Source organism: Eutrema salsugineum, unplaced genomic scaffold (assembly GCF_000478725.1).
Source record: "Eutrema salsugineum unplaced genomic scaffold, Eutsalg1_0 scaffold_8, whole genome shotgun sequence".
NCBI classification, from domain to species: domain Eukaryota; kingdom Viridiplantae; phylum Streptophyta; class Magnoliopsida; order Brassicales; family Brassicaceae; genus Eutrema; species Eutrema salsugineum.
The window spans coordinates 6,405,688-6,430,691 of record NW_006256414.1 but is presented as its reverse complement, the minus strand read 5'-3'; the positions used below and the strand labels follow the sequence as shown (position 1 = coordinate 6,430,691).

The 25,004-nt window shown below is 32.7% G+C and overlaps 2 protein-coding genes across 4 annotated transcripts; both read left to right on the top strand.

Annotated features, from left to right (window-relative positions):
- Nucleotides 1–8,204: 8,204 nt before the first annotated feature.
- LOC18009672 lies at nt 8,205–9,264 on the top strand. Its single transcript, XM_006392256.2, has 3 exons — nt 8,205–8,378; nt 8,602–8,748; nt 8,920–9,264. The coding sequence occupies exons 1-3, from the start codon at nt 8,303–8,305 to the stop codon at nt 9,129–9,131; spliced, it is 435 nt and encodes a 144-aa protein (XP_006392318.1). The 5' UTR covers nt 8,205–8,302; the 3' UTR covers nt 9,132–9,264.
- A 1,950-nt stretch (nt 9,265–11,214) lies between these two features.
- On the top strand, nt 11,215–24,741 carry LOC18009658 (BEACH domain-containing protein B). 3 transcript variants are annotated; one of them, XM_006392255.2, is made up of 28 exons: nt 11,483–11,542; nt 11,808–12,266; nt 12,379–12,537; nt 12,658–12,807; nt 13,210–13,365; nt 13,484–13,525; nt 13,615–13,959; nt 14,335–14,508; nt 14,588–14,748; nt 14,889–15,207; nt 15,310–15,736; nt 16,030–16,360; nt 16,513–16,701; nt 17,421–17,682; nt 17,781–17,972; nt 18,051–18,269; nt 18,350–18,526; nt 19,027–19,142; nt 19,407–20,772; nt 20,848–21,153; nt 21,237–21,689; nt 21,773–21,819; nt 21,902–21,995; nt 22,096–22,302; nt 22,654–22,779; nt 22,931–23,302; nt 23,384–23,615; nt 23,831–24,741. In XM_006392255.2, exons 1-28 carry the CDS (start codon nt 11,483–11,485, stop codon nt 24,511–24,513), a joined length of 7,824 nt encoding a protein of 2,607 aa, XP_006392317.1. In that variant the 3' UTR covers nt 24,514–24,741. The 3 variants fall into 3 exon arrangements, 2 of the variants coding, with proteins under 2 accessions (XP_006392317.1, XP_024003853.1); XR_002896521.1 differs by lacking the exons at nt 23,384–23,615; nt 23,831–24,741 and having other exon boundaries at nt 11,215–11,542; nt 22,664–22,779; nt 22,931–23,295; XM_024148085.1 differs by lacking the exons at nt 11,483–11,542; nt 11,808–12,266; nt 12,379–12,537 and having other exon boundaries at nt 13,620–13,959; nt 23,831–24,513.
- The last annotated feature ends 263 nt before the right edge of the window (nt 24,742–25,004 follow it).

Genomic DNA, 25,004 nt, shown 5'->3' with positions numbered 1-25,004 from the left:
GATCAACTAACCAAGCAAACAATTACTCACTCAAACACAACTCATACTACAATTATTCTGATGTGATCCTCTCACAGACGTACAAAAAATATGTTTACATGAAAGAAAAATACACGTTTTTCTACGTAATATTTCTTGTGCATATGTGAAGAATCATATCAAAATAAGTAGTTTTATTCATTGTGTCGCCACAGAATTATTGTAATTATATTACTTGTGAATGTTCACTTTCGACAGGAAGTATACTGTTAGTACTTTATACCAAATTCTGGATAGAGTATTGACAGTGTACTTCTTGTAGAGTGAGATACAAGTAATTTTGCTCAGTAGGTAAACAGAAATGTGTACCGTTTTCCATAAGTTTTTGTTATTGTAGGTTTTATATTATTCACTGAAATTTTTAGAAAAAACTCTAATTATGTAAAAAATTGTTTTTTGACCTCAAATGAGATCCAATATTGTGTAAGACATACAAACCTTTTAATTGGAATTTTTAAATTTGAACTATAACGATTTTTCTAATTTCTAGGATTGTTAGATTTATTATTTCTCATTTGGAATTATCTAAATAACAAAAAAATCGCATTTTTCTATATTTTGTATTTCAGTTAAAATTGAAATTAAAAAGTTTTTCAATTTTATTAGAGATTTCCAAAATTTGAGATATAATTTATCATATTAACAACTAAGTTACTATTAATCCGCATCAACAATACTTTAAACTTACAATGATAACAGTTTATTCACTAAATTATAAATTATTAGTTACTGTATATTTAATAAAATGTTAATTGGTTGACTCTTGTATTGATTATGTAATATGTGACGGTTGCAAATGTAGTATTTAGTAGATGATTTACCTTAGTATTTCCTATATTCAACATAAAAAGTACTGTAAAAAATGAAGACGATTAAAAACAACAAAATGAAAGTAAATTATTGAAACAAAGATTCAGCATGCAGTTTTAAAACTAAATTAAGAAAGACATATAAATTTAATTGACCGGGAATAAGCCCCTTGCATAGCAAGCTTTTCTGAATGTGTCGTATACCACACCATTAACTGTTCGGATATCTTCATAACTGCGAGGACCTCTAATGATATTCAACAGACAACCCAAATAAAAAATCTTCCCATCCAGACAAATTGATGAGATAATTCAGTGTAGAGCAGGAATCTGGCAGTTGTGTATATCTTGTTACACTCCATCCAATCAATAAATTTTGTATTTTTCATTAGTTTGTCGACCTTGTTTCGGTTGGAATAATTTGTTCTTGGTAGATGAATTTGAATAATTTCTGAAAACAATCATAAAGGACTTGTTAAAACAGTTAAAAGGAAACAGATAATGTATGATAATAAGTTATAAAGGGTAAGTCTCTATTCTATCAAAAGGATTCTTAATAGATTAAAGTTGGACGTAGAAGGCTTACATATCCTGTTCATAGCAGTAGAAATAGAAAATATTGAGAATTTTTATTCAGTGTAACAAATAAAGTTGCAGTTCACATAAGTATGATGTGGATATATAGATGGATTAAATAGGGCATACACGAATATACAAATACATTAATGAATGCAATATGCATCTGGTTTTAGAAAGTAATAACAATATATAAATATCCTTCATATTATATTTATAAAAATCCCGAATATATGGTTAGATAATTCAATTTATACATAATTGCTTCATAAGAATATTAGTTCGAAATTATCGGAGCACAATATTATGTTAGTATTAAAATAATCTTACACTGAAGGAAATTATCGAAATCTTGTATGGTAATGGAGTAGTCCTAAAATCACCATAGTATTCTTTAATTATGAAGCAATTATTAGAAAGTGATTTTCCTTCTATAAGGATGCATTTATGTTTTGCAATCAATTCTTCATCAAAAGTAGCGTGAATCCTAGTGCCCTGTAAATCACACATAAATAGTATTACTATATAATCTATAGATTGATTAAAATAACAATAAACAAAATACATAAGATCGCATACAAACCTCTTCGTCAACTAATACCATTTCTATAACAAAGCCAGACTGCCTATTCTTGACTTTCCAAAGTGAAAATATAGTAGCTCTAACTTTCTGAATTTCACTTGATTGATCTAATTTGGCAAATGGAACTATAACAGCCGAACGTCTGCGGACTAAAACCATTTTAGTAAATGAGAATAGTAGAGTTATAGGGTTTACGATAGGTGGTATATATAGGGAGCGGAAGTCAATGAGAACATTTTAAAATTGATGTTAGGCAGGATTGAAATTATTTTGAAAAAGAGAATGAAATGAAGAATATGGATATTCGGAATGTGCGTAGAAGTAGATATTATTGCGGAAATATTTGAGAATCAATATATTCAAATTGATTTAATTGCCAAAATTGATGTATAGTATTAAAATGTAACATAAATTCTTGTTCCTTATTGAAAAATTAAGATTTCTGTATATTTTGTTACATTAACTCCGGTAAATCTTGCTAATAGTTAATGTAATCTTCTATTTTGGAAAAAATTCCTATTTTCTTACGCGGAAAAGTTTTTAAAAAACTATAATTTCAAAAAATTTATAAATGGGCTTGTATGAAGTATAGGGACAAAGGATGTTTTTAAAATAAAGATAATTGGGCTGGGTCAGGTATAAAGATCCGCGTGTTTATCCGTTTATGTTTTCTCTTTTTTTGTTTTTTTTTTAAATCAGAAAAACTTGGACAAAAATTACACATCAGCATCAGCATCCAATTAAATTGCACAGAGCTAGCGTCTTTGCAATGTCACATTTGACGTGGAATAAACGTCATCATTGACGTTGGTAAAGGCAATTTTCTAAGCCAGTCAAATTATAACAAATCGGATTTTTTTCATTAAATTACATTCTCATTTAATATATAGGATACAATCAATTAAGGAATGAAAGGAAATTTTAAAAAAAATTTTGAATTTTTTTTATAAAACTGATATAAAAAAACATGAAATTGAAGATGATGAAAAATCTTAATTTCTTTTATTAGAGAAGAAACATATACTATTTTTTCGTATCAATACTATTTTTATAAATAATAATTGATTATTTTGTTATTTTTTAAAAATTAGATTAATTTAAAAATATTTATACAAGTTAAAATTATAAAATAAATTAAAATAATATTTACTATAACATAAAAACAACATATATATTAATATGCAAAAATAATTGGTGGTGTAAACATAATTTAAAAGTGACAATAAATTTGTGAAATCTATTTTAATATATATCAAAAAATTAATTTAATAATTTATGAAGGGGTAATTGAATGTTATCAAGTATCATTTGTACTCATTAAAAAAGTAAAATAAATAGAAATTTTTTTCCTTTCTTGGTTGTCAATAAAAAATTATTTAGAAGTTATCACACATAATATGTTACTCGACAAAAGGTTTAGCATTTACTAATTTAAAATAAAATTTATATTGAATTCATCGATCTTTGTGATTTGAAATTAGCTTTAAAATTTATTTTGTTTTTTAGTTACTGAAAATATATGAAAAAATATGTTTATTATTTTATTTTTTAATTTAGTATAAATAAGAAATTTGTATCGACTAAACTAGCAAAGGAAGGAGAATAATTTTTAATTTTATCATTTTTTCACTAAATGCATACATAACAAGAATGCAACTAATGAAAGAACTTATTTTCTTGACTAATAAGTGATGTATAATACTTTATCTTTGTATTAATACTAACTAAGTACTATTTATTTAGTTTATTATATTTTAGATTGATTTTAGTATACAAAATGTTAAGCGTTCAACAAAATAATATATTTTTTAAACGACACATATATAAATACAAACAAGATCGTTGAAACCTCAAAATCTATATTTAAATTTTGAGATTAAAACTGAATTACTTTTGATATATTTTATTACAATAAATTAACATCTAAATAAATATAACTGCTTAAATATGATTTCTATCAATATGATAACATTAAAAAACTACATACGCGTAACGTGGATGCAAAATTTAGTAGTACTAATAAAAGTTGAAGCTATATGCTTCTCAGAATATCCACATAGGATTTAAAAGATCAATTTTATTGGTTCACATCAACATTCAAAATCAAAAAAGTTTACAAATTCTAATATTATTGCTGAATAAGAAAATTAAGAAAATTTACAAATTCTAAAATTTATAAATTTCAACCAATTCGAAAAATAAGTCAAGCGATTGGTATTCGACACTTTTGAAAAACATAGCACCAAAAATAGAGAAATATGTTCCATCATTAAGGCGAAGGAGAATGAGGTATCCGAGGAAGATTTTTGGAATAACATGACATTTGACGGGGTTTTAACAACCCAACTTGAACCACAAAAGTAACAGTTAGCTAACCAAGTAGCATTTGAATACATTCAGTAAGCCTCTAAACAATGAGGAGTGACCAAAATCAATTGCTGCAACAGGCCTCGTATGGGATCTTCCAGCTTTGATTCGTAAACCTATTATTAATAAAAGTTAAAGTTATAAGTCTCTAAGTGTGTCTACCTGGAATTTAAAAGTTCATATCTATTGGTCCACATCAATATTTAAAAATAAAAAAAAATTCAAATTTTAAAATTATATTGTTAACAAAAATATATTTATAGAAAATATAAGTTGAAACTATATGTCTCTAAAGACATCCACATAAGATTTAAAAAGTCAATTTTATTAATCCACATCAATAACAAAAATTAAAAAAAAAACTTTCTAAATTATAAAATTACATTGCTAATATAAGAAAAATACTAATTAAAATTATTCTATTATTAATAACAATTAAAGCTATATTATTTTCAAGACATCCACATCAGCATTTAAAAATTTAATTTTCTTCATATGTAAAAAAATAAAAAGATTAAAAAAGATTGACTAATTCTAATATTTTGGTTAAGAAAATAAATTTAAAAAATAAAGAAATCTCTATTAACAAAAAAAAAACAACATGATATTAAATTCTCCATTATCACGCTTTAATTTATAAATTTAATTTATTATCTATAAAACAAATATATGCTAATTATACACGATTAAGTTACTTGATTTTAAGGCTTTTTTACATAGAGTTTTAAATTACTAATACTTATGATTTATATTTATCTAAATTTTTATCACATATGTTTACCATATTTTCACATAATTTCATATAATATATTATGCGAAAATAATTTATAAAATTATATTTTGTATATTTGATTTGAAATTGTAATATATTAATGTAGAAGTTTTTAGTTTTGAGTTGTTCAATTTGTTATTCATTTTTTTAAAAAATTATGTATTAAAATGAGAATAAATATAATGAAACTGAATATACTTATACAAAAATTATTAAAATAAATAAATATGATATATTCATTAAATAACAGATATAACAAGAATAAAAATGAACATGATGAAAAAAATTATTCTTATTAGAAGAGATGAGGTATAATCATTGAAAAACTATTTAAAAGTTAGCACAACCAATTGACAAAAATATATTTAATTCACAAATTTTGTGTAATTTTATTCATTTCATATTCAACTATTATTTTGCTTTTGAATTTAAATTTATTATTAATTTCAAAGAAAATGTTTTATTTATTAGTTTTTTTTAAATTAATAGATCAAAATAAAAATTTGAATTGGTTAAATAAGAGAAGAAAAAAATTAATTTTTAATTTTATTATTTCTAATTTTTTTAAAGAACACATATATAATTGGAATAAATGTAAAAATAATAATAAAAAAAATTCTTCTTGATTTAAAGAAGCGAATGTATAATATTTTATCATCATGTCAATATTATGTTTAAAAAGTAGCATTTGATTAATTTGTAAAATTTTTAGTTGGTTTGAAAATATTAACTTATAAGTGTTTGATTAAATAATATATTTTTGAAATATGACTTATATAAATTCAAAAATAAAACTGTTAAAACCTCACAATTTACATAAAATTATTATATTATCATTATTATATTTTTAATATATTATCAAAATACTAATATATAAAATATATATCATTATAATAATAATTAATTGCATATAATTTATTATAAAAAGAAATCTATGCATATCGTGAACACAAAATCTAATTATTTTAGAAATTAAAAAAGTTCAACTCTATTATAAAGTAAAAAATATAGTTTTTCTAAATATTAAAAAAATACTTTTAAAAAATTTGGAAGTATGTTGGAGATGTCGCACTCAATAAATTGTACTACGTTTTATTCGTTTTATGCCTCGAAAACTCTTAGACACGGCTTTGAATATTAAAAATCAAAAAGTTTCTTGTTATAAATCGCTGTCAATATGATGAGTCCATCCACGCGGCTCCAATATTATTTTCTAAATATTTGTAGCACAGTGTCAAGACGAAAACATCTTAGTGCTTGCTTACTCCGCACAATGTACATTATTTTTTTTGTCATAACGTACTAATTAATCATCCTACTGCTTGACCAGATATTAGTGATCAATCGTAGGTTTTTCTTTAGCACATCCTAGTCCAAGGACGGTCCAATATTATGGTTCACTGTTGAAAATTTTAACCAAAAGACTTGGTCTTCGGAAAAAAGAAATACATGAGACTTGGCCAAAATATGTTGACCACTAGCAAATAGAACTGGAACACTTTCACAAATGAGAAAACATTAATATTTTTGTAACTAACTGTTTGAAGTCGGTGAAAACAGTGTCTACATTTAAAGAAGAACATGCATTTATATTATAGTTGGAAGAATTCATGATGAGTGAAGAGATGTTTACTTTTTTCTTTTTATCTTATTCATTTTATGTACAAATAACACAAAATTGTTGAAATGAAGTGCTCATTTCTATCATATTACTTATATACACTTAATATTGCGAGTTTAGATCTTTAAACTGTTTTAAGTTTTTAGATTACTGGCAATAAAAACAAATTAAACTATTTTATTAATATATTTCTTTTCTTGTTATTATATAATAAAACTAGCAGATGAAAGAATATAACAAAGAAAAGACAAAATCACACGTTTATTACAACTAAATTAGGCAGTGGTGGACCCATGATTTTTTTTTACTAGGTTCAAGCTCTCTAGTCATGGTGTCAAAACAAGTGCACACGACCAGATAATCCAACACATATACATCTATTAATCTTATGTAAAATAACATGTTTATATAGTTTAGGAGTGTCACTTTGAAACCCACAACCTAGGTCTGCCACTGAAACTAGGTGATTATCCCAGAGTAAATATTAACTATAATTTTTTTATTTGAATATGCAAATATAGTATATATAAATACAATTATAAAAATGTTAGCTGATATTTATAATTATAAATATATGTGCTGATTATACAATTATAAATAATGATTAAAATTATATTTATTTTATAAGATAATTGCATAAATACTAGATAATTATTAATTTTATAATTAATTTTAATAATATTTTTTATATGAATAATTGTACATTAAATATAATGTAAATTAAATTAATATGTTCTATCTAATCGGTCCAACATCAGATTAAGATACTTTACTTTTGATATAAAAAATTTTGAATTATAATATATATAAAAATATTTAATATTTTCTTATTAAATAGATAATATAATTATTTTTTAATAAAATTAAGATAAAAAAGATGAAATAAGAAATATAATGTTTAATAACATAAGTAATATTATGTATTAAATTTTTATAAATATGTTGATAAGAAATAGAAAAAAAGAAAATATCTTTACAAATTAAATGTTTGGGTATAAAATATATAATTGATATAAACCAAACTCTAATCAAATTTATGTTAAAAAACATATGCTTTATTTAATCTAGTAAGTTGAACATACTTTTTAAAAAAATCATTGAAAAACTCTTTGAGATTGAGACCTCATCATAACATTCATATAAATAATACATAAGACAAATATTTATTTAAGTATTTTTGTCAATTAATAATATTAAATTCTTTTAACAATTAAAACCAATGATCTCAAAGAACGCCCAAGTCAACACAAACCATATTGTAAGTTGCATTTGACCGATAACATAAGTTAATTCAAGTCAAGGCGTGCTGATCACGGTTAATCATCATCTGTTTTGATAGTAACGGTCAACGCTTAACCCTCTTGACTTGAAGAAACTTCGGAAACATTGGATCCACCATTCTAAATAAATAACTCAAAATGTATCACATTTCCTTCCAATTCAAACAACTCACCAAGTATTAAAGAAAACACCCAAAAAAAGAAAAAAAAAAACAGAACAAAGAAAGAAAAAACACAGAAGACGTGAGTATAAAAATGAAAGCGAGATCAAGAAATGGAGTTTTGATTGCGATATTGGTTCTAGTCGTTTATTGCTTCTTGGACAATATGGGTGAGCTTAAGTTTCATCTCTTTCACGCATATCAATATATATTTAGTATTTAATATCAAATCATTCTGCAAATTTAACAAACCTATAAACTTTTCAAATCAACAAAACTCTATATAAAAAGACAACTCTCACTAAACCCCTATAAATTGATAGTCATAATTTTGATTAAGATATGTTCCCAAGAACTTTATTGTGATAATTTATCGTTATATATTTCTTATAGCCGGGATCTGGATCGAGGTTTCGCCTAATGAACCTGTTGAAAGTTCTTTTCATGGAAGATTCTTCGCTCTCTGCAACAAAGATCATAAGATGCTAAAATCCTTCCCATCTTATAACGAGTATCACAAAAGACTCAATCTACCGACAGGTTTTTTTCTTTAGAATTCTCTAACATTTTGTCTCTAACAATGAATAACTTTGTGAAAGGTCTTGAATCATTACTCACATTTCAAATATTCTACCTTAATCACATATATTAATACAAAATCATTTTTGTATCAGTTTCTTATGCTAATTTGATTATACATTTTATATGCAGTGCAATTTTGGCAAACTATAAGAAGCAGATGTAGAGATGGATTCATCACTTTGAGCATAAAATCAATGCATTTTTTCGTCTCAAAGCTTATGCAATTCAGATATTCAATGTCACTCCCAACTCCAATTAATCGTTCGTGGCCTTCTCGAATTATTTTCTGGGTAACATTAACTCGATTAGTCTCTTCCATGGCTAACGATACAGCTCTATGATTTTTTCCTCTTCATAGATAAGGTGTGTTTTTCTAATATGTATGTACTGTAAGGTGAAATTGCTTTAGGTCCCCAAATGTCACAATGTATTTTATTAAAAGGTTTCAAATCCGATGAGAAAAATTGATTAAACTCATGTTGGCTCTTTATTTAGTTTACTATATCTTTGTTCTTTCTGAGTTCTTAGGACTTGATCAGAATGATGATATATGTTCAAGATGATAATGCCCAGAGCCGTGCCTGAGCACAGGTTAATGAAGCATGTGCTTCAGGGCCGGAGGAGTTAAATATTTTTTTTGGGCCAATTTTTCAGAGTTGAAGTTAGTCCAAGTGGTTTGTGAATAGGTAAAAGCATGTTTGGTTAAATGTTTGTCTGGGTTCAACTCTTCCCAAACGCATATATATCATTTTTTCTTATTTATTTGTGGGTTAAGCTGCATAAAAAGAGTTTTAAGGGGCCATTTTTTTTTCTCGCTTATAATTAGAGAAATCTCAGACACAGCTCTGATAATGCCATATACTGTCATTTGCGCTTTGTTGAGTAGAATACCTCATGATAAATGTCATCACGTTTTTCTTTTGGTTTAAAAGCTCTCGTGATTACTATCTTTTATACATACCTTATTAAGTTATTAGCATAAAACTCAAACAGCAAATAATTTGTTTCTGTTGACTGTCCAATGTTGAATCGTTGATCTTCACATGGTTTTAAACCCAAAAGACATTTTTCAAAACTTCATAGGGACACTACAATTTCATTAGACAAATGAGAAAACATGTAACAAATGCGTCTCATTCCACCTATAGGAGTATGTGTAGCTATACCTACTCTCAACTCTTAAATAGTCATAGATGTACATCCAAGAATCCTTTAAAAGTATATTACATTTTTTACTTGGAAATTTTACCTAGCCCAATATAATTGGTTTGGAGAAATGCTCCATTTTGCTTACGATCTATCTGAATAATAACCATTGAGAATGTAAAAATTCTTTTGTTGTTTAGAATTGGCTTATTTCTTGATAGCTAAATTTGACTCTAAATTAGCAGATACAAAGGTGCAAACACGTAATTAAGATGTTTTATTCGCAGATGATTTCAACAAGTTTAAAAAGCGTGAATTATGTAGAAATAACGTATTAAAACCGGAATTAGTGTATCTTCGAAAAATAATATGAAACTCGAAAAATCATGCAAATTTTCATCCCATTTGAGTATACTAGTCTCAAGCTATATTGCACATTACCAAGCTAGTAGAATTAGCATCTTCTCCTTAGTGTCCCAATCTCTTGTCACTCGCAGCTGCAGTCTTTTCTTAATAGTGAAATAGAACATTTTGTGTATTAGTCTCTGGTCTCAATACATACCATGGAAAATACATCTTCTTCACAAACCTATATTCTTTTAAAATATCAAACTTCTAGTGGAATAAGTTGTAAAATATCCATTATTCCTTAAGCTTAGTACTATAAATACCAAAACTGGGGATGAAGTGAGTGAGTTGAATACCAAGACATTTTGCTCCTTAGGAATTGAGTTTGAGAGTTCTAAAAACTCTTGGTAAATTTTGAGTGTTCATCATAATAAACGCTTCCTCCTCTTATAAATTGTTATAAATCTCCTTCGTGGTTATATACTAAGTGTTTATAAACTTCCAACTTGATTTTGATCGAGACTCATCAACCTAATTGCAAAAGAGACACTGAGGAACAACTATTGGAGTCCGTCCTAAGCATGTATTGATTTTTTGTGTTATTTCTATTTAATTCAGATATTTCTCAATGATAAATAACATAAACATAGATTAGTATGAATTAAATGAATATTTTAATGAGATAAGCTTTTTCAGTTTTGCTTAAGTGGACATTTTAAGAAGAGAGAATATATGAGTTTGTAAATTAAATAAAATCATAGTCATTTCGTCAACTTCTGAGTATTGTAAAGTCATTTACACTTGCATTTACATTTTATAAATTGATAGTTTGATTAGGGATGGGCAAAAGAAAACCAAAATTCGTGTAACTGAAACCAAAATGAACTTTATTTTAGCTCATGGGGAAAGAGATTTATAACATTTACTAAAACGGAGGACTTGCTTTTGTAAATTCTGTATACTCTCGTCTGCACTCTTTCGTTTCTGCAGATTGCAGAAATTTGGGGGTAAATGCTCCGATGCTTCTTTAGCAGCTTGTTACCAGAGACTTAAGGAAGAGTTTATTCTTCGCCGTTTCTCCTTTTTCACTGATCCAAGAAGAACGGTTATGTGCGAGCTTCGGAGAATTTCTTTTGGGATCGAACCGTCGTTTAGAGATCTTGAAACAGATCACTGACGCGAAACCGATTGCGCACTCATGGAATCTTACACTGTCGCAGATTCGGCTTCAAGCTCTGATGCAACTGCGTCTCATTCGGTACGCATTTTCGTTTTCTACAGTTTTTCTCGGATGCTTCTGGTTCTTAAGTGTTGCCGATTGCTTGAGTTATTTTCCTGAAAATCATACTGAGTATTGTTCATGTTACTCATTAAGGAGAATTGTGATGGTTGAGAAGTGAAGTCCTTCTTGATAGCTAGTGTATACGATAAGATATGATTCAGAAACCGCTTGTTTCTTTGTATTTGTACTTCTATTTGAGGGCTTTCATGAATTAGTTTTTTTTGTTCTTGTGTGATTGCAGCCGAGTGTATCTGTTCTGTTAGATGCTCTTGAGAAGTCTGCATCTACACCCAGGATCGCAAATGGTCTTTCACAGAGACTGTTACGGCTGCTACAGCTTTCACAGGAAAATAAAATTTCTTTTAAGGCATTGAATGGAGCTTGTCGTGTGTTAAGATTGGCTTGTGTTCAAGCCAGGGAAAGTAGGAAGTCCGTGTGTGTTAGCCATTTAGTAGAAAGTACTGACAGTGGAGTTATAGTTGATTCACCTCATAAGAAGTCTGATTCAAGTCGTACAGAGGATTGTTGGTTTGAATGCATGGAAACGTGCGTGGGAATTTTCACAGAGTTTTTCTCATCAACAGATGATGCAAAGATATATGTTTTGCGAAGCTCCGTCTGTGTTGATTGTCTTTTTGAGCTATTTTGGGAAAAAACCGTAAGGAACAATGTGATGAAACACATTATTGATCTCATGAAGGTATTTCTTTCAAATTAGTCCTTATAAGTCTTTACTCTGCTTCTATTGGTCTATTAGCTTGTTATGTTAAGGAGCAGGAAAATGATTTTTCTTTCTTAATTCAAATTTTCAGATTATGCCTCTGTGTGAAGAAGACACAAGTGCAAAATTACAAGTGTGTTCCAAATATCTAGAAACTTTCACTCAAGTGAAGGAAAGAGAAAATGATTTTGTTGACTTGTCCGTTGGTCTGTTGGCGGGTATGAGGGATTTGATCAAGACTGATTCGAAGGTAAAACTCTAAGTTTATTACCTGAGTGCTTGAAACTTCTGTTCGGCATCATCTACTGTAGCCCTTATCTTTATTTGTTGCTCCCTCTAATTTTTCTCTTCTATTGTTTCGTCCCATCAGTATTACCAAGCCCTATTCCGTGAGGGGGAGTGTTTCTTACACATTGTCTCTCTCTTAAATGGTAATCTCGATGAAGCAAATGGAGAGAAGTTGGTTTTGAATGTCCTTCAAACTCTGACTTCCTTGCTTGCAAATAATGATGCCTCAAAGGTGATTCTTCTTTTCTTTTACTCTTCACTACAGTAAGGCTAACTTAATAGTGGCTTATTCACTTATCACCTAGAGATGAGAAGGAAAAAATATGGGAATGGAAATGTTAGATTTTTCGTATATGGGAATGGAAATGTTAGATTTTTCGAACATATTTAGCGTCATTTTTCGTACATAAGGCTTTTCTCTGGATGACATATGAACATTACTTAACTTTATTTGGGGCGGAAGCAATAGGGACAGAAATCTGGGAAGTGAACTTGATTTCGAATAGTCAGATAGTATAACAAAAGACACATCCTTTTTCTATCGTTTAGGAAGACTTTCTGAGTTAAGTTGGACCTAATCGTTTCGTGCACTAGTATAATTTGTTTTGCCACTACTTCCTTTTGTGCCCTTCAGTTTGCATTTAAAGCCCTTGCTGGCAAGGGCTATCAGACACTGCAAAGCTTATTGTTGGATTTCTTCCAATGGCAACCTACCCAAAGGCTCCTAGACGCACTACTTGATATGCTTGTTGATGGAAAATTTGATGATAAAGGCAGTGCCCTTATAAAGGTGGTATAGTTCTCATAATTTATCAGTTAAGGATCTCTTTTTATTTTATTTTATACCTAGTTAATGGTGGCTAATTCTATTGTCCTGTTTCCATGTTTTATTTGTTTTTTCTACTCAGAATGAAGATGTTATCATACTTTACTTGAATGTACTTCAGAAGGTTCGTTGAATTCTTGTTACTTGGATATGCCTTTTCCAATATTTTGGTTTTGGGATATATCCTTATTTTACAGTTGTATGATTTGGCAGAGCAGCGAGTCTTTGCAGTGTTATGGGCTAAATTTGTTTCAGCAACTCCTTAGGGATTCCATATCAAATCGTGCTTCATGTGTTCGGGCAGGAATGCTTAACCTTCTTCTCGATTGGTTTTCTGTGGAAAATGACGATAGTGTTATCTCGAAAATAACGCAGCTAACTCGGACGATCGGTGGCCATAGTATTTCTGGGAAGGATATACGTAAGATCTTCGCCCTTCTTCGGAGTGAAAGAGTTGGTAATCAACAGAGATACCGTTCACTGTTATTGGCTTGTTTGTTGTCAATGCTGAATGAGAAAGGACCGACTGGCTTTTTTGACATGAACGGGGTTGATTCTGTAAGTCTTTGTCCCTCTTGAAAAAGTTTCCATGTATAAAATGTTGCGTGTTATCTTACTGCTGCAACTTGTTTAAATAAAGTTCTACTTCATCATCTGTTTAAAGCTTCTTTTGGATGAATTCACTTTTCACTGTTTAATTTACGCTGCCATAACTGTAATTAAACATGCCGCAAATAAAATTGCTAACATGTTTAGACATCTGAGGGGGCTTTGTTGAAGTGGAGAGTTTTTGAATTTTTGAAACCAAGGGTGTTATTCTATAGGAGATATCGATGCTAAAGTTTTACACTTTTTCTTGGGTGGGTTGACAAAATCTGACGATTTATTGATTCTTACTTCTTACCATTTTGTAAAATTATTTTTCATTTGCAGGGCATTGTAATCAGAACACCTGGTCAGTGGCCTGTGAACAAGGGGTTTTCCTTTTGCTGTTGGCTTAGGGTAGAAAGCTTTCGTGGAGATGGGAAAATGGGTATCTTCAGTTTCATGTCAAAAAATGGGAAGGGCTGCTTTGCTGCTATTGGGAACGATGGATTGTCTTATGTTGTAAGACAAATGACCTAATTTATCTTCATTCTTGCAAATTTCTTATGCTTTTCCCTAATACAATCTTCTTCCTTTTCAGTCACTGAATCTGAAACGGCAATGTGTAAATGTGCATGCCAATTTGGTCAGTAAAAAGTGGCATTTTATTTGTGTTTCTCATAGTATTGGAAGAGCGTTCTGGGGTGGTAGTCTCTTAAGGTGCTACGTTGATGGGGAGCTTGTGTCATCTGAAAGATGCAGGTTATTCCAGATATATTGTTTTGTACTAATTTGATTAAGGGTTTGTTTTAATATCCTTATATTTATTGAGAGTGACATTAGTAATGTTTGGGTGCTTTTTCTATCTGTACTGTCCTTGATTTTCGATATATATGTTTCAGCTATCCGAAAGTTACTGATGTACTTACCAGCTGCTTCATTGGTACAAGTATTACGTTGCCACATATCCAAGATAACGAAGGCCTGGAGTCCATCCGAGATGTGTTCCCATTTTTTGGCCAGATCGGTCCCATCTACTTGTTTAATGATTCCTTGTCTTCCGAGCAAGTTCAGGCCATTTTTTCGCTAGGACCAAGCTATATGTATGCATTCTTGGAGAATGAGATGATTGGCTCCTTTTCTGATAATCCATTCCCTAGTGGTATTCTTGATGGAAAAGATGGGCTTGCATCTAAGGTTTCCTTTGGACTTAATGCACAGGTCATACAGCTTTTAAAGCACTTCTTTGTTACTCATTTATGCCATCTTTACGAGGAAAATTATATTTCCAGTTCCCAAAAAACTTTCTTTTTCTAATTTTAGGCAAGCGATGGTAGGAGATTGTTTAATGTGTCTCGGGTGTCAGATCATTTACAAGATCGACTCACATTTGAGGCCGATATTATGGTTGGTACTCAGCTATGCTCACGGCGCTTGCTCCAGCAGATAATTTACTGTGTCGGAGGGATATCTGTTTTCTTTCCTTTGATTACACAATCTGATAGATGTGAAAGTGAAGCACTTAAAGAGGAAACGTCATCTATGCCTACTACAAAAGAGCGTATGACAGCAAAAGTTATTGAACTTATTGCTTCTGTCTTGGATGAAAATCCAGGAAATCAGCAGCAGATGCATCTTCTCTCTGGATTTCCCATACTAGGGTTTTTGTTACAGTCTATTCAGCCGAAGCAACTTAATCTAGAGACGCTATCATCCTTGAAACACCTATTCAACGTTATTTCAAGCTCTGGTACATGTTGTGAACTCCACATCATTTTTGTTTTCTGCAGCTAGTTTGCATAACTTCTGTTACCATATATTACGGTTATTTTTACATAAAGTGGGTTTTCTTTTTTCCTTCTAGTTTTGGTTTGGTTTGGAATATTTCAATTTCAAATGAGAATTTTTCAGATAATGTTTTCCCCAGCTAGTTCATTTAGTGGGATTCTTGCCTTTTCGTTTTCTAATTCTGTATTGAAGTTGTTTATAGGCCAGGGGCTGGTCTATTTTAAACTTCTTATATTTATTTTTTTCTCTATCCAGGGTTTGCTGAGCAGCTTGTGGAGGATGCTATATCTAGCATTTTCCTTAATCCTCACATTTGGATCCATGCGGCCTATAATGTGCAACGTGAACTTTACATGTTTCTCATCCAACAGCTAGATAATGATCCACGACTTTTGGGAAGCCTTTGTCGACTCCCAAGAGTTATTGACATAGTATGGAACTTCTACTGGGAGTCTGAGAGATACCGTAGTGCTAAAGGAAGCAAGCATCTTCTGCATCCAGCAAGTAGTATTGCAGAAAGACCAAGTAGAGACGAAATTCATAAAATTCGCCTCCTTTTGCTGAGCCTAGGTGAAATGAGTCTGAGGCATGTCTTCCACTGTAAAAATATAGTTGTTAAGGCCTCTATATTTTACTACCCTTCGACTGTAGCTTAAAATACATGATATCATAATCTTTTGAAACTAGTACTTTAGACACTGTTTTTCAGTTTTATTCAAATTTTCCTCCGTTTTTCAGGCAGAATATCTCATCAGGGGACGTAAAAGCTTTGATAGCATTTTTTGAGACATGCCAGGATGTAGCATGCATCGAAGATGTTCTGCATATGGTTATCCGTGCCATTTCTCAGACATCAGTCCTTGCTTCTTTTCTTGAACAAGTCAATCTTATCGGTGGATGTCACATTTTTGTCAATCTTCTTGAGAGGTAAGTTTTTGTTATCTTACCAGCTCACACATGTGTTGTGGTTGGGTTAGTACATGTAGTGGATCCAACTCCAAGTATACATGAATTTGGCATATCTGGGTGACTATGCTGTTTTCGGCAAAGCTATCGTTGTTTTCGTATTACCAAATTTTAAAAAAAGGGGTTTGTTCTACGTCAATTGACTGATTTAATTGATATGAATAGTTTACGCCAGGAATAGATGCTCCTATGCTATGTATGTAGAAAAGAATGTAAAGCTGACAAAACCTGGCTTATTTGATAGGGCAAAGGTTCAAACATCATGTATTCATGTTTTCTTTCGTTTTTGTCACAAGTTTGCTAACCGTCAAACTATTGTTGAAAAGATGGTGGCTGCTGAATCCCTAAGGCCTATTCATAAAAAATGTGCTCCTTGCTTTTTTTCATTTGATACCATTATTGAGTTGCTGTGTTCCTGCTGGAATCCTGGATAACTATCAAGTTTTTCTGTGTGCATTCATTGCATCTGTATCTTTATGGTAAAGGAAACTGTGGTATTGAGTTGACAGTGGCATAGAAAAATCAGTGGACTTTCGTAGCCAAAGCAGTTTTTTTTTTCCCGTGTTCTGTGGGAAACATATTAAATAGTTATTGGCATTAGACTACATCTAGGAGAACTTTTTCCTCTATTTTATGAGTCATAAACAATCTCATTCACATATACATTTGGGGTTTGGCAGGGATTACGAGCCTATAAGGTTACTCAGCTTGCAGTTCCTTGGAAAGCTTCTTTATGATGTTCCTTCAGAGAAAAAAGGACCTAGGTTTTTCTATATCGCTGTTGGGAAAACTAAATCTCTGTCACAAGGGCATAAGAAAATTGGTGGAAGAACACACCCAATTTTTTCCGCTATGTCTGATAGATTGTTCCAATATCCTCAGACAGATAACTTGCGTGCAACATTGTTTGATGTTCTTCTTGGTGGTGCCAGCCCCAAACAGGTATCAGCTCAAGATTGCTAATTTTTATCAATCATTTGTTTTCTACTTCTCAACTTGCCATATGTAAGATCTGCTGGAGTTGCTTCTTTCCCTTGAAGGTTTTGCAGAAATACAACCAGGTTGATAAGCAGAGAAACAAAGCAAGCAACTCTCACTTCTTTCTTCCACAGATATTTGTTTTTATTTTCAAATTCCTGTCCGGGTGTGAGGATGGATCAGCACGAACGAAAATAATTAGTGACATACTGGATCTTCTTGATTCAAATCCTATGAATGTTGAAGCTTTGATGGTATAGACTCCTATGACTGAAAATTACAGATATGCAAGCGTTAAATTGGCAATGAAAATTCGAAAACATCATGTGTAGGAATTTGGATGGAGTGCATGGTTATCAGCGTCAGTGAAACTTGATGTGATAAAGGACTACAGATCTGAGTTGCTTAATCATGATGACTTGGCATTAAATGAGCAACATTTTGTCAGGGGTCTCTTTTGTGTTGTTCTCTGCCACTATATCTTATCTGTGAAGGGAGGTTGGCAGCAGCTGGAGGAAACTGTGAATTTCATACTCTTGCAGAGTGAGCATGTAAGCTAATCAAACCGTTTTTTTTCTTATACCTTAGAACAAATTTGTTGTTGCCTTGTGCTTATTCTATTTCATCACAGAATGATGCCCCATACCGCTCTTTTCTCCGTGATCTTTATGAGGACCTAATTCAGCGTTTGGTGGAACTCTCATCTGAAGATAATATCTTCCTTTTGCACCCATGCCGCGACAATGTGCTGTATCTCTTGCGGCTCGTCGATGAGATGCTTGTCCGTGAATTTGGCAGTAGGCTCCTGGTATGGCCTACCTACTTTTGTTTTTTTTTTTTTTTTTTTTTTTCATTCTTATCATGCAGTTGATTGTTGAACCAAATTGTACTGAATCCATGTTGAGAAACTGCAAAATCTTGCGAGACTTCCTTCTCATTTTACCTGATGTTTGTAGTTTTATGGGTTGGTATTTTCCACCTTTTCCAGGAATGTTAAACCAGGTTGATGTTAAGATCTTTCGATGCAAATTAAATTATCTAGAGCATTTCTCTTTCCTTTTATTCATTACCTGTACTCGCTATGAATAATCAGTCAGGGTAGTGAAGGTATTTAGTTCAGTTATTCAGTGAAAAATCTTGGATTAACTGAAGCTCACTTGACTCTCTTTAAACTCAAATAACTTCATTGTATTTAAGGTGAAATCAAGCTAACAAGTGGTTTGAACCAGTTTCCTGTTGTTGATAAAAAAGCATATTTGTGCTTTTCTTTAACTGAAGGAACTTTAATGTCAAATGTATTCCTTGCAGTTTCCGGCAAATAGTACTGATTTTTCAGAGGATTTGTTACAACTTGAAAACCGGGAGGACTACAGTTTGGGTTTAGATGAGAGTTTCCAACGATTGTTGACGGAAGAAACCTCTAGGTATGTTCATTCTGGATTTCATTTTATTGATACTTTAGTTTGTTGCCATTTTTGGCTTTGTTATATGAAGTTGATGGACTGAAGTTTGTTTTTTTATCAGTTTTCTAAATACGTTTTCATCTTATATAAAGCTGCTTTTACAGATAGTACGACATTCTAGTATATTGTTAAAAGAGAAAGCTTTTCAGTGAATGATCTATGATATTTCCTGCTTGATTTTTCTGGCTTTTGGCGATGATGTTATTTTCATTATTCATTTTCCAGAAACACAGAAAGTCAGCACTCTTGCACCACAGTAACTGAACTTATGACCAATGAAAGATGGTGGAATTTGTATGACAATTTGTGGAGAATAATATGTGATATTAATGGAAAGGGTCCAGTGAAGATGTCTCCCAAATCTTCAGCTACTGGTCCCTCTATCGGCCAGAGAGCAAGAGGATTAGTAGAATCATTGAATGTTCCAGCTGCTGAAATGGCCGCAGTTGTTGTTTCAGGAGGAATAGGCAATGCACTGAGTGGCAAAATTAACAAAAACGTTGATAAAGCTATGCTCCTAAGGGGTGAGAAATGTCCGCGAATCGTGTTTAGGCTTGTCACCCTTTATCTGTGCATGTCTTCTCTGGAAAAAGCCACCAGATGTGTACAACAGGTGACCTCACTCTTGCCTTCCTTTTTAGCTGCTGATGATGAACAAAGCAAGAGCAGATTGCATCTCTTTATTGGGTGTTTGCTTTATGTAAGATCCCAGTACGGAAAGTTAGATGATGGTGCTCGTTTTCATGTCATATCGCACCTGATACGTGAAACTGTAATTTGCGGAAAGTCCATCCTGGCCACCAGTGGTCTGAGCAAGGATGACAGCTCTGATTCTGGTGGAATCTTCAAAGAAATGGGCTCTATCCAGAATCTTATCCACAAAGACCGTGTGCTTGCTGCAGTCACTGATGAAACAACATACATGAAAACTTTGATATCTGATCGTACACGTCAAGTGCAAGCCTTTGGTGAAAGGAATGATGAAACATTGTCTTTAGAATGTAACACCAAGAAAGCTTTTGATGAAGAGCTGCAAAGCATTTTAAAAACTGTTCTGACATGGGATGAAAATAGACGAGTTGCAGTGCAATCAAGCTATGAAGAGCAACAGCAAAATATTACTGAGAAATGGATTCATATGCTGCGATCTTTGATGGATGAGAGAGGTCCTTGGTCGGCAACTCCTTTTCCTAATAACATTTTAAACCACTGGAAGCTCGACAGGACAGAAGATGCTTGGAGGCGTAGACCAAAGTTGAGACGGAATTATCATTTCGACGAAAGGCTGTGTCATCCACCTTCTAATGCCACTGCCACTGAAAATGAGACTTCAAACGTTCTCAATGAAAGCAAGTCTGGTGTAATACATTTACCTGAACAGATGAAGCGGTTTTTACTAAAAGGCATTCGCAGGATAACCGATGAGGGTGGCTCAGAATCCTGTGAGAATGAAGGTAGTCAAAGTGAGGAAAGTTTCTTGGATACTTCTGCAGATATCCAGTTTTCTGAGATTGTGAGAAGCAGCAGTGATCTTAAGGATGCTGTACAAGATAAAGTAGATGCTTCTTCTCTAGAAGTTGATACCAGCGAGGTAGTACATATTTCACAGATTTTGAACGAGTAGACAATATAGTGCATATAACATGCTTTTCGTTTTGTTTCTCAGGTTTTGACATCAGTTCCTTGTGTTCTTATAACTCCGAAGAGGAAACTCGCTGGTTGGTTGGCAGTTATGAAAAATGTTTTGCATTTCTCTGGGGAATTTTTGGTGGAAGGAACTGGTGGATCATCTGTCTTCAAGCATTTTAGCACCTCAAAGGGTAGTGATGTAACAAAGTCTGACAAAAAACAGAACCTTGTTAAATTGTCGTCACCTTATGGGAGTGAGACATCGTCAGATTTGGAATCAGAAAAAAACAACCAGAAACCTTTAAAAAAGGTTAAGCGTCACAGAAGATGGAAAATAGGGAAGGTAATAGACATCAAACTTATTCGGTATTTCATGCAGAAATGTCAGCATGGTTGATAATGCTTCAATGGATGTGATGTTAATAGGTGAAAAGCGTTCACTGGACGCGGTATTTGCTTCAATACACAGCTGTGGAAATTTTCTTCCAGGAATCTGTGCCCCCAGTCTTTCTAAATTTTGCATCCCCAAAGAATGCAAAGGAGGTCGGGATGTTAATAGTCTCTACCAGGAATGAATTCCTGTTTCCGAAGAATGTTGCTAGGGACAGGACTGCAATAATTTCGTTTGTTGACAGACGTGTAGCTATCGAGATGGCAGAAACAGCCAGAGACAGATGGAGAAGAAGAGAGATAACAAACTTTGAATACTTGATGATTCTCAACACCCTTGCAGGCAGATCTTACAATGATTTGACTCAGTATCCCGTTTTCCCTTGGGTACTAGCTGATTATTCGTCTGAGACTCTTGATTTTAACAAAGCTTCTACCTTTCGCGATCTTTCTAAACCGGTTGGAGCTTTAGATTCAAGAAGGTTTGAGGTTAGTATAGAACAATATCATGTATTTAGTTTCTGAGATTAATGGCGTGAATGTAATGCAATATTATTTATTTATTTTGTCAGATATTTGAGGACAGATACCACAGCTTCTCTGATCCTGATATACCTAGGTACATTGCAGGCATATTTTCCGTCTAGAGAGATACTTTCTCCCTTGCACCTTAGTAATTTTTATTGATGAACTTAATGCAGTTTCTATTACGGGTCACATTATTCAAGCATGGGAAGTGTGTTGTATTACCTTTTGAGATTAGAGCCGTTTACATCCCTTCATCGAAGTTTGCAGGTATTTGTTTCCACTTCTTAATTAATAGCAGATTTCTTGAGTATATAATGACAAAGTGGTGAATACAGACATATCACTTAATAGTTCCGTCTGTGGCCAGGGTGGTAAATTTGATCACGCAGATCGTCTTTTTCAAAGTATTGAGGGGACATATCGGAATTGCCTGTCCAACACAAGCGATGTAAAAGAATTGATCCCTGAGTTCTTCTACATGCCTGAATTTCTGGTGAATTCTAACTCTTACCATCTTGGAGTGAAACAAGACGGTGAACCTCTTGGAGATATTTGTCTACCTCCATGGGCTATGGTATGCATCTCACACATATGATTTGCTTGGTAATTTCTAGTTGGGCGCTGAAATAATTTTTGGAGTTTGGTGGGATAACTTGTTATGTTACTACATATGTTATTCCTAACAGTCCTTTCGCTCATATAGTGTCTGGCTACCCAATCATGTGATACGGAAAACATGTTCATGAGGTGTGTTTAGTATGATTAGCGCTGTGCAGTAACAAACTAAACTTAAAATTTTTCTTTTGGTTGGTGTTTGTGGGCTAAGGAATTATAGTTATGGGTTTGGTTTCCAGACATCCTGATTGTACCTCCATTCGCGCATTCTTCTGTTGTGACATAGTTTACGAGTTATATACATATGCAGGGTTCTCCAGAGATGTTCATTGCTCGTAATAGAGAAGCCCTAGAGAGCGAGTATGTTAGCTCACATCTCCATGATTGGATTGATTTGATATTTGGACACAAACAGCGTGGCAAACCAGCTGTGGAGGTACTCTTGATTATTTTTCGAAAACTTCCTTTATTTCTTGCCAACTACCTGTGGTAGTTCATATTTCATAAATTGGTCTCTTTTTTGCTTGCATGGTATAGAAGCCCCCGATTCGTTTCCTATTAAAAATTAAGTTAAACTCGAACTGCAGGCAGCAAATATCTTTTATTACCTTACATATGAAGGTGCTGTTGACGTAGAAAATCTGGAAGATGAACTGCAAATATCAGCAATTGAAGATCAGATCGCTAATTTTGGTCAAACTCCAATCCAAATCTTCCGGAAGAAACATCCGAGAAGAGGGCCACCTATTCCAATTGCACATCCCTTGTACTTTGCACCTGCGTCCATTAATTTGACTTCTATTCTTCCCGCTACAACTAATCCCCCATCAGCAGTTCTATATGTTAATGTCGTAGATTCAAATATAGTTCTCGTTAACCAGGGTCTCACTTTGTCAGTCAAGATTTGGTTGACAACTCAACTACATTCTGGCGGCAATTTTACATTTTCTAGCTCTCAGGTATGTTTTGTATCATCTTATTGGATTCTTTTCAGTTCGATATTGTATTATACGACTTTAATTGAAGCCTCTATCACGCAGGATCCATTCTTTGGAGTTGGTTCTGATGTTCTCTCTCCTCGTAACATTGGAAGTCCCCTAGCAGACAATATTGAGCTTGGATCACAGTGCTTTGCTGCAATGCAAACGCCACTTGAAAACTTTCTGGTATCATGCGGGAACTGGGAGAACAGTTTTCATGTCATATCCTTGACTGATGGACGGGTAGTCCAGAGCATCCGACATCATAAAGATGTCGTAAGCTGTGTTGCAGGTATGCTGTCTTCTGTTTCATTTGCCTTGTTTTCTTAGAGTTGATAATGTAGACGAGCTTCTATTGAATGAATATAACATGAATTGGATTTTGGAACCCTTTGTGCTTAAACTTGGTCATTCAAAAAGGTTCTCGTTAACCTGGTCTACATATTTCATGGTTTACTGTTTCCCCAAGCTACTCATGCGTTTCTTAATATATTGTTGATGCTGCAGTGACTGCTGATTCAAGTATCCTTGCAACTGGTAGCTATGATACGACTGTGATGGTGTGGGACATTCTTCGCATGAGAACACCAGAAAAGAGGGTTAGAAATATGCACGCAGAAGCATTGCGGAGAGATATCGTCCTCGCGGATGCTCCTTCTCATATTCTCTGTGGTCACGATGATATAATAACCTGCTTATATGTCAGCACTGATCTTGATATAGTCATCAGTGGATCAAAAGATGGAACATGTGTATTCCACACGTTGCGGGAAGGAAGATACATAAGATCTTTAAAACATCCTTCAGGCAGTGCAGTGTCGAAGCTTGCCGCATCGCAACATGGACGGATTGTTGTGTACGGTGACGATGATCTTAGTCTGCACCTCTACTCCATTAACGGAAAACATCTGGCCAGCTCCGAGTCAAATGGACGCATCAACTGTCTTGAACTTAGCAAGTGCGGAGAGTTCTTGGTCAGTGCCGGAGACCAAGGACAAATAGTTGTGCGGTCTATGAACACACTCGAAGTAGTGAGAAGGTATAGCGGAGCAGGGAAAGTAATCACCTCTCTGACTGTAACTCAGGAAGAGTGTTTCTTAGCAGGGACAAAAGATGGAGCTCTTCTTGTTTATTCGATCGAGAATCCTCAGCATCGGAAACCGAGCCCAATCTGGAGTATAAAATCATGAAGTGCTTATGTTCTGTTTGTTTATTGTGTCCCATTATTCCATTTGTTGAACGATGGTTGGTTCTAGATTTGTGGCTAATCTTGTGTTCTGCAGAGGGGGCTTTTACACACTTTTCACTGCCTTGTAAATGTGCAATATATCTCAGGTTAACAAACTTAAGATGCATAGACAATAGAGAGAGGTTTTAGTTGATGTAACAGTACCATAGATATATATGATTTGTATACATTAACCTGGCGATTAAAGTGAGAATGCACCTCTTTGTCCAGTGTAATGGACAAGTTGCTAAATGCACCGTGACCAAAAGACAGCAATTCGATTATTCGAACAGAATTAAATTAACCGTGGTCTATATCAAAGCTAACAAAAATAGTCTATATTTCTTGAAATTAACAAAATAGTCATAAAATTAAATTTAAACTCTAAACCCAAAATCTTAGAAATTCTAAACCTTCAAATCGAAATTTTACACCCTAAAACCAGAAAAGTTA